Below are 15,110 nucleotides of genomic sequence, written 5' to 3'. Positions count from 1 at the left end.
AAAGTAGCTTATACATCCAGATTTTGAGTTCAGAGGCAGGTCTCTGAACTCCAGTGCCTATAGGGTACTTTCAGGCAATTCAATTCAATTCAAAAGAGAGTCAAAGTTCTAGATTCAATGTCCTCAAGTGACAATGACAACCAATATTTACCATGTATAAACAAGGCGCATGTCTTATATTGATAACAAAGCCCTCTGACCAAAAGGTCTAGAGAGAACTTACTCATCAGCATCCTCATTCTTAATTCCCAGCCAGGCATTCAGGCGTTTCTGTCTCACCCCTTTGTGATTGAGCCATCTGCCAGAGGAAAGACACCAGTGTCAGTATCTATGCAAACTCTGACTGGACAAAGTAGGTATGTCTGAGCTGACTATACTTCTAGAGTCTAGGCACCTCTTGTTTTTCCTAATCCCACAAAGAGTGGGCAAAGATTTCTCAAAATAGTCTCTCATTACTTTTCTTTCAACTACTATCAAGATGAACTGATCTTTTCTGGAAAAAGGCAGAAACATAAAGGGCTACTTGAAATTAGGCCCTTCACTTTTCATTTTTCTTTTCTGGAAGATGTGCCACCACAAGCACATATATACTCGCACTCACAGTGGGACATTTGTTTCTGAAAACATTAGTTAGGTGAGCATGGTGTCACGATGGCAATCTCCACTAAGCCTGAGAACCCACTTTCCGTGTGACCTACTGAATTGAGTTTAATATTTCAACTAAAAACTTCAAGATCTATTTTTGCATTTAAGCAGGCCACAAGAAATTCAGGGTGGCAATCTGAGTAATTAATGAGTGAACTTCATTACCAAGAAAATCACAGTATCCAGGCTGGGCTCAGTGGTTCATGCCTGTAATCCCAGCACTTTGGGAGGCCAAGGCAGGTGGATCACCTGAGGTCAGGAGTTCAAGACCAGCCTGGCCAACATAATCAAACCCCATTTCTACTAAAAATACAAAAATTAGCCAGGTGTGGTAGTGCATGCCTGTAATCCCAGCTACTAGGAGGCTGAGGCAGGAGAATTAAGCTTGAAACCAGGGGGCAGAGGCTGTAGTGAGCTGAGATTGCACCATTGCCCTCCAGCGTGGGCGACAGAGCGAGACTCGATCTCAAAAAAAAAAAAAAGAAAGAAAGAAAACAAAATCGTAGTATCTCTTAAAATGTACCAGTATTTTAGATGTAAAATAAGGTAAACCAGCACATTTTGTTCCTTTCAGATGGCCAACAGTCTAAAACTAGGGTGGAGGAGTGGAAAGCACCTTCATTCATCATTACCCACTAAGCAAGGCTCCTATCATTCAGGTTTTATCATACACACCATCCCCTCAGGGAGGATGACCCTAACTGTCCCAACTAAGGCAGTCCCCGGTCACTCTCTACACTTTACCTTGTTTTATCATCTTCATAGCACTTAGTTAAAATCCATTATTTTATATTTTTGTTTGGTTGTTTTGGGTTTTTGTTTTTGTTTTTGTTTTGAGATGGAGTCTCGCTCTGTTACCTAGGCTGGAATGCAATGGCAGGATCTCGGCTCACTGCAGCCTCCGTCTCCAGGGTTCAAGCAATTCTCTCACCTCTGCCTCTGCAGCTGGGACTACAGGCATGCGCCACCACGCCCAGCTAATTTTCGTATTTTTAGTAGAGACAGGGTTTCACCACGTTGGTCAGGTTGGTCTCGAACTCCTGACCTCAGGTGATCCGCCCACCTTGGCCTCCCAAAGTGCTGGGATTACAGGCGTGAGCCACTGTGCCAGGCCTATTTTATATTTGTATTTGTTTTTCTGTCTCCCCAATAAAATGTAAGCTGCTGTAATGAAAGAAGTCTGTCCTGTTTGTGGCTATGTTACCAATTATTAAAACAGCACATGCACATAGATATTCAACTGTCAGTAAATATTTGCTGGTGGGCTGCTTTTAACAAAATCTTCACAACTCCAGGATCATCCTCTATCTCTCTCTGACCCCAAGTACACAAGATAACTTGGCATCACACCTAATTTTAAAGTTCTGTTAGACAGATTTCACAGTCTTTCTCAGTAAGACTTGCCCTTTAGTTAACTTGGATTTCATTTTTTATGCTTAGGGAAACTGGAAAATAGATAATATGTGATCTTGATACAACTGATTTAGTAACAAGCCCCCTCCCCCACACCATGTCTGTCATCAAAATATCCAGATGCCCTCCTCTAAGCATTCTTATCACCCAAAGTTTTCTATCCTCAAAGAAACTGACCTTCTCTTTATCAAAGAAATAAGCAAACTGGGTAAAAAGGCGTGAATTGAATTAATGTACCACATTTTCTCTTGAATCCCCATTTTCTTTTACCCACCAACCTCTTTAAACTGAGCCTCTCTTTCGGTCACACACAGTGTTAGGAACCCATTTCCTAGCACTTTCCTAATGAAAAAAAAAAGAAGAAAAAGAAAAATTGCTTTTACTCCACCCTCCATTTATGATGGTGCCTACCTTCTGACTTAGGCAGCTTTTCCAATCTCCCAAAAGTCCATTTCAAAGACTTATCTAGTTCTGAGTCCTTACAAACCTATTAACAATGCCAGGAGCTGATTAGATTTTAAAAACCATTTTCAAAAACCTCTAATAACTTTAGTAAATATGTTAATTCACATTTAATGTTATTGAATAATGCACTGATCACAAATAATGCAATAAATTCTACAGGAAAAATCTAAGGCAAAACATTCAAAGACCTAACATCCAGTTCTGATTCTGTTAGTGTGGTAACTGGGTTGTAAAACCAACTAGATTTTTAGAAAGGATACTATATATACGTATTTTTTGGCATGGTCTTGGACCCATCTCTCTTTGGCGCAGCTATTTCTTCTAAAAAAAAAAAAAAAAAAAAAAAAAAAAAAAAAAAAAAAAAAAAAAGGAAAACACTACTTCCACAGATTACATCAAAGTAATCTTAAGAAATACAAGACAGAAAAAATATCTGGTGTTAGCATATCTTTTCCTAGCCCTACCCCAGCAAGTAAGGGAAAAAATATGTATTATATAGTGTCCTTTCTAAAGATCTAATTGGTTTTACAGCCCGACTACCACACTTTAAGAGGAAGAGAGTTTGTGTTTCAGTCTAAGACAAAAGGATTAAGCTGGGAAAACCCTGAGAGAGAAGGACAGGAAAAACGACTTTAAAGCTGACGCCGTGGTCCTGGAAGAAAGCAGAAGCTTGTCTAGAGCCTCACTGAGTAGAAAATGGGGTGACAGAAAACAGTGCCTCATGCACAGGGCATCCTGGATGGAGAATGAGGTTTTACGATGCAGCATCTGTTGGTGGCCAGTGATGAGATTACTGTGAAGGACACCTTGGAATTTTCAGCAGTCAAGAGGGAGGCACAAAAGACCTTGTGCTCCTCTAATTTTCTGACACTACTTCAGGATGACATTCTTATATGATCCAAGTGTCAGTCTGTGTAGAAGGTAGGAATGATAACAGAGATTAAATATTTTTAATGTAACCAGGCCAGTGGGAGCTTGAAATAGATTTATTTATTTATTTATTTATTTTAAATGAGGAATGTGGCTGGGCACAGTGGTTCATGCCTGTAATCCCAGCACTTTGGGAGGCCAAGGCAGGTGGATCACCTGAGATCAGGAGTTCAAGACCAGGCTGGCTAACACAGTGAAACCCCGTTCCTATTAAAAATACAAAAAATTAGCCGGGCGTGGTGGGGCATGCCTGTAATCCCAGCTACTCGGGAGGCTGATGCAGGAGAACCACTTGAACCTGGAAGGCAGAGGTTGCAGTGAGCCGAGATCGCACCATTGCACTCCAGCCTCGGTAACAAGAGTGAAACTCTGTCTCCAAAAAAAAAAAAAAAAAAAAAAGGAATGAAACTTGTCTTCCACCAAATTTTATGGACAGACATATTCTCTACATAAAAAAACAAAGTGGGATAATGTATACAATACTTTAAAAAGAAAAATCGCTTATAAAAATTTAGTTATCAGAAATATATTGAAGAATGAGGCCAGGTGCGGTGGCTCCATGCCTGTAATCCCAGCACTTTGGGAGGCTGAGGCAGGTGGATCATCTGAGGTCAGGAGTTTGAGACCAGCCTGGCCAACATGGTGAAACCCCATCTCTACTAAAAATACAAAAATTAGTTGGAGGTGGTGGTGCACGCCTATAATCCCAGCTACTCAGGAGGCTGAGGCAGGAGAATTGCTTGAACCCAGAAGGCAGAGGTTGCAGTGAGCCAAGATCGCACCACTGCACTCCAGTTTGGGCAACAAGAGCAAAAATCCATCTCAAAAAAAAAAGAAATAAAGAATGATTCATTACTTTAAGAAACCCAAATTATCACTACTGGTGTGAATGTAAAATAGTGCAACCACTACGCAAAACAGTCTGGGCAGTTGTTCAGTGAAACACAGATAATTACCATATGATTCAGGAATTTCACTCCTCAGCATATACCCATGAGAAATGAAAATACATATCCATTCAAAAACCTGTATATAAATGTTCACAGCAGCATTACTGAAATAGCCAAAAAGACAGAAGCAACCCAAATGCCCACCAACTGGTGATGATTAAACAAAATGTGGTATAACTATACAACAGACTATTATTTGGCCATAAAAAGGAATGAAATACTGATATATGCTACAACGCAGACAAACTTTGAAAACACCATGCTAAGTGAAAGAAGCCAGTCACAAAAGAGTACATTTTACATTATTTTCATTCATATGAAATGTCCAGAATAGACAAATCCATAGAGACAGAAAGTAGATTAGCAGTTGTTTAGGGCTAGATGCAAGGGGTAATAGGGATGATAAGTAAAGGGTGCAGGGTTTTTTTTAAGGTGATGAAAATGTTCTAAAATATTTGGTGATGACTGTAAATACCTGTGAACATACTAAAAGCACTGAATAATACACTTTAAATGGGTGAACTGTATGGGATGTAAACTGTATCTCAATAAAGCTGTAAAAACAAAAAATAAAACCAGAACACACCACCCTCCTTTTTTTTTCTATTTATTTATTTTTTATTATTATACTTTAAGTTCTAGGGTAAATGTGCACAACATGCAGGTTTGTTACATATGTATACATGTGCCATGTTGGTGTGCTGCACCTATTAACTCGTCATTTACATTAGGTATATCTCCTAATGCTATCCCTCCTCCCTCCCCCCTCCCCACAATAGGCCCCGTGTGTGATGTTCCCCTTCCGGTGTCCAAGTGATCTCATTGTTCAATTCCCACCTATGAGAGAAAATGCGGTGTTTGGTTTTCTGTTCTTGCGATAGTTTGCTGAGAATGATGGTTTCCAGCTTCATCCATGTCTCTACAAAGGAAACGAATTCATCCTTTTTTATGGCTGCATAGTATTCCATGGTGTATATGTGCCACATTTTCTTAATCCAGTCTGTCACTGATAGACATTTGGGTTGATTCCAAGTCTTTGCTATTGTGAATAGTGCTGCAATAAACATACGTGTGCATGTGTCTTTATAGCAGTATGATTTATAATCCTTTGGGTATATACCCAGTAATGGGATGGCTGGGTCAAATGGTATTTCTAGTTCTAGATCCTTGAGGAATCGCCACACTGTTTTCCACAATGGTTGAACCAGTTTATAGTCCCACCAACAGTGTAAAAATGTTCCTATTTCTCCACATCTTCTCCAGCACCTGTTGTTTCCTGATTTTTTAATGATTGCCATTCTAACTGGTGTGAGATGGTATCTCATTGTGGTTTTTTCCTTTTTTTTTTTTTTTTTTTAATACGGAGTCTCATTGTGTTGCCCATGCTAGAGTGCAGTGGGGTGATCTCAGATCACTGCAACCTCCACTTCCCAGGTTCAAGCAATTCTGCCTCAAGCTTCTGACTAGCTGGGATTACAGGCATGTGCCACCATGCCTGACTAATTTTTATATTTTTAGTAGAGACAGGGTTTCACTATCTTGGCCAGGCTGGTCTCGAACTCCTGACCTCAGGTGATCCACCTGCCTCGGCCTCCCAAAGTGCTGGGATTACAGGTGTGAGTCACTGCACCCGGCCACATAGAACTCCTTTATCTGCAAACTCCCCTAGTACATATATTACTCAAAACTCATCTTTTCCCTAAGCAGAATATGCATTAAAAAAACCCTCATCATTATGTACCTATATTGTTATGGCTGTTATTCTTTATTTTAAATTTATGAATTTTGATTTATGAATACTGCAGTCCCTGCTTATCCATGGGGAATAGTTCTAAGACAACCAAAAAGATGCCTGAAACTACAGAAAGTACTAAACCCTATATATACTGTTTTTCCCTATACATACATACCTGTGATCATTTAATTTATAAATTAAGCACAGTAAGGGATTAACAATAACTAATAATAAAAGAGAAAAATATAACAATATGCTGGAATAAAAGTGATGTGAATGTGGTCTCTCTCAAAATGTGTTATTGTGCTGTATTCACCTATCCAGACTGTGGCTGACTGGGGATACCTGAACACATGGAAAGCAAAACCACAGTAAGCAAAGCCATGGACCAAGGGGTCTACAGTACCAAAAAAGGTAAATGGTAATCATGAAAGCTAGCCTTAAACTCATGAGGAAAAAGAATTGCATATTAACAACAAAATTCCTTTTTTTGAAAGGAAATTTTTAAAAAAACTGATACCTAAGAAATGCTTAACGTATTTATTGAGTTATAATACACATAAAGCACATTAATCTTAAGTGTACTGATGATAAATTTTAACCTATGTATAAACCCATGGAACCCCACTCATATCAAGATTCAGAACATTTCTAGAACCGTTAAAGGTTCCTCATCCCATTTTCCCATCAAAATCCTCACCATAAATAATCACTATTTTTAATTCTATCATCATAGATAGGTTTTACCTATTCTTGAGCTTCCAATAAATGGAATTATATAATTTTTTTTCTATATTTAAGCAATGAAATTCTGTATTTAAACACTCAAGAATATCTTACTAGCAGTACACCTAGATCTCAGCAGACAATCACATAGAATCCTTGTGGGCTATGCAGTGGCCAGTCAGGGAAATGACCACATCCAAAGAGGGCTTAAAGAACTGATGACAATCTTGAGCTAGGTATCACAGAATCCCAATCTATTCCTTTAAAACAGGACCAGAGAGAGATCATACTCAGCATCATGCAGCAACGCTAATATGAGACACATATTTTACTACAGTTTCCTTCAGTACTGACAACATAAATTCCAGTATTAGAATAGATCGAGTCCACCAAGCCCAGAGACAATTCTCTGTTAGAAACATCAAAGCATGGACGATGGGACACTAAACTATTCTCCTGGAAGCGGCCCTTCCAAAAGAGGTAATGGCTGTCTGTGTCTCCCTACACTTGAGTTGTCCTTACTTATAGGTCATGAATTTGTCATCCATGATGTTATCTAAACTCTTTTATATTTGTTGTTGTTGTGTTATTATTTTGTTTTTTGTGTTTTTTTTTGGTGTGTATGGTTTTTTGTTGTTGTTGTCTTTTTGTTGTTGTTGTTTTCTTTCTTTCTTCTGTATTTAGTTTATACAACCCATTAAAGAAACTTCCAAGGTCTGGTTTGTCACATGCTACAGTCTGAATGTTAGTATCTTCCCAAAATTCATAGGTGGAAAATCTAACCCTCAAGGTGATGGTATTTGGAGGTGAGGACTTTGGGAGGTGATTAGGTCATAAAGGCAGAGCCCTCAGGAATGGGATTAGTGCCCTTATAAAAGAGGCCTGATAGAGACCCCTAGCTCCTTCTACCAGGACATAGGTAGAAGGCACCATCTATGAACCAGAAAGCAGATCCTCACCCCTCACCAGACACCAAATCTGCCAGTGCCTTGAGTTTGGACTTCCTAGTCTCTAGAAGAGAAATTCATGGTGTTTACAAGCTACCCAATTTATGGTATTTTGTTATAGCAGCCTAAACAGACTAAGACACTACACTTATTCATGCCCCTTGGGATGGTATATTCCTTGTATTTCTTACTGCTTTTCAGGGCAAAGAAGGACTTCCATTCATGATTTTGGTGTACAGCATAGCCTTCTTGGGCCTTTCTTCAGCTTCATGATGTGACCAGAACCACGTGAGCATTCCAAGAGCAGACACACCCTTCTTACAGATGAGAGCACCTCCTTGCCTTCTTTACAAAGCTCTTCAGTATGCTATATACACTCAGCTTGACTTTTGGCCACAATAGCAAACTAAAATGATCTCTTGAGAGGGCTGTTATTAAAAACTACTCAGCATGGTGTAGTTGTAATTGTTTACCCCAAAAAATGTCACCTTAGGCCGGGAACAGTGGCTCATGCCTGTAACCCCAGTACTTTAGGAGGCCAAGGTGGGTAGATCACCTAAGGTCTGGAGCTTGAGACCAGCTTGGTCAACATGGTGAAACCCCGTCTCTACTAAAAATACAAAAATTAGCTGGGCATGGTTGTGCATGCCTGTATTCCCAGCTACTCGGAAGACTGAGGTAGGAGAATCACTTGAACCCAGGAGGTGGAGGTTGCAGTGAGCTGAGATCATGCCATTGCACTCCAGCCTAGGTGACACAGTGAGACTCCGTCTCAGAAAAAAGAAAAATCATCTTAAATCTTCCTCTACTGAAACTCTTCTGCCACAGTTCCAATCTCTGGGCATGTATTTCATCTTCTCCCTCTTTCTCACACAAAGAACCCAGGGTTTCTATGGAAAACCCAGATTCAGAGGTCTCTGCTCTGTTTTCTCCTGCCAGTAGTTTGAATTGAGTGGTGTTACATGCATCAAGGTCACCCATAAATGTATTTCAGAACAGCCTATTTGTTACCTAGAACTAAGCCCAATATCCAGTATGTTCCTTTCTCATGCATTCTGTCCTATGAAGCAGTTACTTATGTTTCCAAAAATATAATTCACACATTTTATTCTGATACTATCTTTCCATTTATATTTGGATATTATCTCTATTATGCCTATATTTGGCTAAATTATATAGTTTCCCCTAATCTTAAAGAATTAGGTTTCACTACTCAAATTACCTCAAGTGCCTTCTATAGACACATTTCTGTTACTTAAATAAAGAACGTCATTTTGTTTTTGTTGTTGTTGTTTTTGAGACTCACTCTTGTCCAGGCTGAAGTGCAGTGGCACGACCTTGGCTCACTGCAACCTCTGCCTCCCAGGTTCAAGTGATTCTCCTGCCTCAGCCTCCCAAGTAGCTGGGACTACAGGCACCCACCACTATGCCCAGCTAATTTTTTGTATTTTTAGTACAGACGAGGTTTCATCATCTTTTTTTCTTTTTTGAGATGGAGTCTCACTCTGTCACCCGGGCTGGAGTGCAGTGGCGTGATCTCGGCTCACTGCAACCTCTGCCTCCAGGGTTCAAGTGATTCTCCTGCCTCAGCCTCCCGAGTAGCTGGGATTACAGGCATGTGCCACCACACCCAGCAAATTTTTGTATTTTTAGTAGAAACGGAGTTTCACTATGTTTGCCAGGCTGGTGTCTTGAACTCATGACCTCAGATGATCTGCCTAACTCGGCCTCCCAAAGTGCTGGGGTTACAGGCGTAAGCCACTGTGCCCAGCCTAGGACCTATTTCCCCTCAGAGGAAATAGAAATTCCCCACTCAGTTCTACTGTGTAAACTAAGATTCTGATTTTTATGTTTTAGGCAAACATTAATCTGTTCTTCTTAAGGTATAGCATTTTACTCATGCCACAGCCAGCCTCTGAGATTTCCAAGGCATTTCTATGAATCAAGAATCCTACATTCTGGGTTGCTACACATATTAACTTCAGATTAACTCTGGTACCCCCTACAACTACCAAGGCCATTTTCCTAAATTCTTACCATCTTACTGGCCAATTCTCAATTACAAATCTCTTCTCCCACCTCTGACATCTCTAGTGCTGGTAGTAACCTGGCACTAGCGTCTCCCTCCCGATACACTCCCAGACTACTTACACAAGGTGCTGATCTCGGATCTTTCGCAGCTGGATCAGGTCAGGTTTGATACTATTCATTTTTTTATCTATTTCTCGGTTGTCCAAAGCTTGTTTCTTCAAATCCTGCTCTAGACGCATTTTGCTATCATGAATCTCTCCCAGACGTGATTTCAATTTATCATAATTCATCATAATTCTGTAAAAATATGTGACATGTTAAGGCTAAAATAGAAATCAAGCAGACAGATCCTACTGAGTGAGCATGGTCCTAATATCCTTTTTTTTTTTTTTTTTCCCTTGAGATTGAGTCTCGCTCTGTCACCCCAGGCTGGAGTGTAGTGGCATGATCTCAGCTCATTGCAACCTCTGCCTTCCGGGTTGAAGCAACTCTCCTGCTTCAGCCTCCCCAGTAGCTGGGATTACAGGCACGTGTTACCACACCCTGCTAATTTTTGTATTTTTAGCAGAGACGGGGTTTTGCCATGTTGACCAGGCTGGTCGCAAACTCCTAACCTCAGGTGATCTGCCTGCCTCAGCCTCCCAAAGAACTGGGATTACAGGCGTGAGCCATTGCACCCAGTGAGGTTCTAATATCTTATGCGGGGTGAAGATTTGTTTTTGCCTGGCCCATATCCATTCCCATTTCTGGTATTAGCACCCTGATGTTCCCTGGAGGTAAGGATTCATTCCCCCATCTCAGATCCAGGGATGTAAACACACATGGCCCAGACTGGCCAATAAGAATATTCCACTCTATCCCATCCCTACCCTCAGACCACAGTGACTGGTTCAGGAACAGGAATAAGACTCAAACTGATCCAATGAGAGTCAATTCTAGAACATTTGCTAGAACTGTATTGTTAAAATAAATTACCTCTTTCCACACGAATTGCTAAATTATGAATATGCAGTTCTCATCCCAGCAGCTATACTGTCACTTCACTGGCAAAGCCTGCCTGAGAATAAAATCAACCCAGAGAAAAACTGAGCTAAAATACAATGTGAGAGAGAATCTCAATAACCTTGTTTGGGCCCTGAATCCAGCAATGACTGAACAAGTAAAGCTATACGTTTGATATTCAAGAGGTAGCACAACACAACAATTAAGAACTATGGTTTTGCAACCTACATCTGAATCTCTGTTGTCACTTGCTGTGGGGCCATGGGCAAGTTATTTAACGTCTCAGTGCCTTCATTTCCTCATCTGTTTAAAATGGTGATATGGTTTGGCTGTGCCCTCACCCAAATCTCATCTTGAATTGTACTCCCATAATTCCCACAGATTGTAGGAAGGACCCGGGAAGAGATAATTGAATCAAGGAGCAGTTCCCCCATACTGTTCTCATGGTAGTGAACAGGTCTCATAAGATCTGACGGTTTTATCAGGGGTTTCTGCTTTTGCATCTTCCTCATTCTCTCTTTGCCTGCTGTCATCCATGTAAGACAGGACTTGTCCCTCCTTGCCTTCCACCATGACTGTGAGGCTTCCCCAGCCACGTGGAACTGTCAGCCTAATTAAGCCTCTTCCTTTTGTAAATTGCCCAGTCTTGGGTATGTCCTTATCAGCAGCATGAAAATGGACTAATTTAGTAAATTAGTACTAGCAGAGTGAGGCATTGCTGAAAAGATACCCGAAAATGTGGAAGCAACCTTAAAATCGGGTAACAGGCAGAAGTTGGAACAGTTTGAAGGGCTCAGAAGAAGACAGGAAAATGTGGGAAAGTCTGGAACTTCCTAGAGATTTGTCGCATGGCTTTGCCCAAAATGCTGATAGTCATATGGACAATAAGGTCCAGGCTGAGGTGGTCTGAGATGAAGATGAGGAACTTGTTGCGAACTGGAGCAAAGGTGACTCTTGTTATGTTTTAGCAAAGAGACTGATGGCATTTTGCCCCTGCCCTAGAGATTTGTGGAACGTTGAACTTGAGGGAGATGATTTAGGGTATCTGGCAGGAGAAATTTCTAAGCAGCAAAGCATTCAAGAGGTTACTTGGGTGCTCTTAAAAGCATTCAGTTTTAAAAGGGAAACAGAGCATAAAAGTTTGAAAAATTTGCAGCCTGACAATGCAATAGAAAATAAAATTCCATTTTCTGAGGAGAAATTCAAGCCAGCTGCAGAAATTTGCATAAGTAACAAGAAGCCAAATGTTAATCCTCAAGACAATGGGGAAAATGTCTCCAGGGCATGTCAGAAGTCTTCAAGGCAGCCCCTCCTATCAAGGCCCGGAGGCCTAGAGGAAAAAGGAGTTTCGCTGGCTAGGCCCAGGGTCCCTGAGCTGTGTGCGGCCTAGAGACTTGATGCCTGGCATCCTAACCACTCCAGCCATGGCTGAAAGGGGCCAACATAGGGCTCAGGCCATGGCATCAGATGGTACAAGCCCCAAGCCTTGGCAGCTTCCATGTGGTGGTGAGCCTGCAGGTGCACAGAAGTCAAGAATTGGGAACCTCCGCCTAGATTTCAGATGTATGGAAACACCTGGATGCCCAGGCAGAAGTTTGCTGCAGGGGCAGAGCCCTCATGGAGAACCTCTGCTAGGGCAGTGTGGAAGGGAAATGCGGGGTCAAAGCCCCCACACAGAGTTCCTACTGGGGCACCGCCTAGTGGCATTGTGAGAAAAGGGCTACTGTCCTCCAGACCCCAGAATGGTAGATCCATTGACACCTTACACTGTGTGCCTGGAAAAGTCACAGACACTCAAGGCCACCCTGTGAAAGCAGCCAGGAGGGAGGCTGTACCCTGCAAAGCCACAGGGGCAGAGCTACCCAAGACTATGGGAACCCATCTCTTGCATCAGCATGTCCTGGATGTGAGACATGGAGTCAAAGGAGACCATTTTGGAGCTTTAAGATTTGACTGCCCTCCTGGATTTCAGACTTGCACGGACCCTGTAGCCCCTTTGTTCTGGCCAATTTCTTCCATTTGGAACAGCTGTATTTACCCAATGTCTGTACCCCCATTGTATCTAGGAAATAACTAGCTTGCTTTTGATTTTACAGGCTCATAGGACTTGCCTTGTCTCAGATAAGACTTTGGACTGTGGACTTTTGAGTTAATGCTGAAATGAGTTAAGACTTTGGGGGACTGTTAGGAATGCATAATTGGTTTTGAAATGTAAAGATACAAGATTTGGGAGGGGCCGGGGCAGAATAATGTGGTTTGGCTGTGTCCCCACCCAAATCTCCTCTTGAATTGTACTCCCATAATTCCCACATGTTGTGGGAGGGACCAGGGTGAAACAACTGAATCATGGAGGTGGTTTCCCCCATACTGTTCTCATGGTAGTGAATAAGTTTCACGAGATCTGATGGTTTTATCAGGGATTTCTGCTTTTGCATCTTCCTCATTCTCTTTGCCTGCTGCCATCCACGTAAGATGTGACTTGCTCTTCCTTCCCTTCCACCGTGATTGTGAGTGAGGCTTCCCTAGCCACCTGGAACTGTAAGTACAATTAAACCTCTTCCTTTTGTAAACTGCCCCAGTCTCAGGTATGTCTTTACCAGCAGCATGAAAATGGACTAATACAAATGGGTACCTACAACAGTACTTACTTCACTGGGATTTTCTGTTAATTAAATGTGACAATACATGTAAAGGAAAGAACATTTCCTGACATTATCTTGGTAAGCACTCAACAGATGATGGCTATAAGCTTTTCCAACACACAAAGTTTTGCTATGCTCTGAACCCTTATGGTAACAACTGTCTACATTATTCCCTTGTCACTCAATATGTGGCTTTATATTACTATTAAAACTTCACAGACTGGACACACACCTGTAATCCCAGCACTTTGGGAAGCTGAGGGCAGAGGATTGCTTGAACCCAGGAGTTCAAGACCCCATCTCTACAAAAAGATTTTTAAAAATTAGCCAGTGCAGTGGCGCTTGCCTGTAGTCCTAGCAACTCGAGAGGCTGAGGCAAGTGGATCCCTTGAGCCCAGGAGGTTGAGGCTGCAGTGAGCCATGATCATGCTACTTCATTCCAGCCTGGGCAATAGAGCAAGACCCTACCTCAAAAAATAAAAAAATAAAATAGGCTGGGCACAGTGGCTCATGCCTGTAATTGCAGCACTTTGGGAGGCCAAGGTGGGTGGATCACCTGAGATTAGGAGCTCAGGACCAGCCTGGCCAACTTGATGAAACCGTATCTCTACCAAAAATACAAAAATCAGCCAGGTGTGGTGGCATTCACCTGTAAACCCAGCTACTTGGGAGGCTAGGGCAGCAGAATCACTTGAACCCAGGAGGCAGAGGGTGCAGTGAGCCGAGATCGCACCACCGCACTCCAGTCTGGGCGACAGAGCAAGACTGTGTCTCAAAAAAATAAATAAATAAAATGAAACAAAACGTTATCATGCTACTTTATTTCCCTCTGCAACAAAACTACAAATCCTTTTCTGTTTCTTCATCGTTAATAATAATTATCATGAGGCCGGGCGCAGTGGCTCAAGCCTGTAATCCCAGCACTTTGGGAGGCCAAGGCAGGTGGATCACCTGAGGTCAGCAGTTCAAGGCCAGTCTGGCCAATTTGGTGAAATCCCGTCTCTACTAAAAAATACAAAAGAATAGCCAGGCATGGTGGTGGGCGCCTGTAATCCCAGTGACTCAGAAGGCTGAGGCACAAGAATCATTTGAACCCAGGAGACGGAGGTTGCAGTGAGCCGAGATGGCACCACCGCACTCCAGCCTGGGCAACACAGAGAGACTCCATCTCAAATAAATAAATAATTATCATTTATTGAAAGCCCATCATGTGCCAAAATATATATTACTTAATTCTCTAGCATTCCAACAAGATATTATTCAGTTTATGGAAGAGAAAACAGACTGAGAAAAGTTAAGTAATTCACCTAAGGTTATACAGCTAACAAAACGGCCAATTCAGAATTCAAGCCCATAGTTTTAATCATTTAAGCTACACTGCCTCACAGCACTTAGCTCTAAACTCATGCCATTAAGCTACACTGCCTCACAGCACTTAGCTCTAAACTCATGCACACAGAAATACACTAATACTGTGGTCCTAATATGAGAAATAATTTTGCTTTTCCATTGCATATTAATTACTTATATTTATTATCTATTTTAGCACTCCTCAACCCACTACAATCTAGCTTAGTCTTCCAATACTCCACTAAATTTGCTTTGAAAGGCTTTCAATATCCTT

General features: G+C 41.6%; 1 protein-coding gene across 6 annotated transcripts in view; it reads right to left on the bottom strand.

The window, feature by feature from the left end:
* PIK3R3 (phosphoinositide-3-kinase regulatory subunit 3) overlaps nucleotides 1-15,110 on the bottom strand; it is a 96,668-nt gene that overhangs the window by 6,452 nt on the left and 75,106 nt on the right. For all 6 annotated transcript variants that reach the window (XM_015436568.4, XM_015436572.4, XM_045371783.3 and 3 more), the window contains 2 exons: nucleotides 9,963-10,139; nucleotides 224-298 (listed from right to left, as the gene is read on the bottom strand). In XM_015436568.4, coding sequence (XP_015292054.1) covers nucleotides 224-298; nucleotides 9,963-10,139 — 252 coding nt within the window. The remainder of the gene's footprint in view (nucleotides 1-223; nucleotides 299-9,962; nucleotides 10,140-15,110) is intronic.

The sequence above is a fragment of the Macaca fascicularis genome, chromosome 1 (genome assembly GCF_037993035.2).
Source record: "Macaca fascicularis isolate 582-1 chromosome 1, T2T-MFA8v1.1".
NCBI classification, from domain to species: Eukaryota; Metazoa; Chordata; class Mammalia; order Primates; family Cercopithecidae; genus Macaca; species Macaca fascicularis.
Note: the sequence above shows the minus strand (reverse complement) of the source record. Positions and strands in the feature narration are given on the sequence as shown.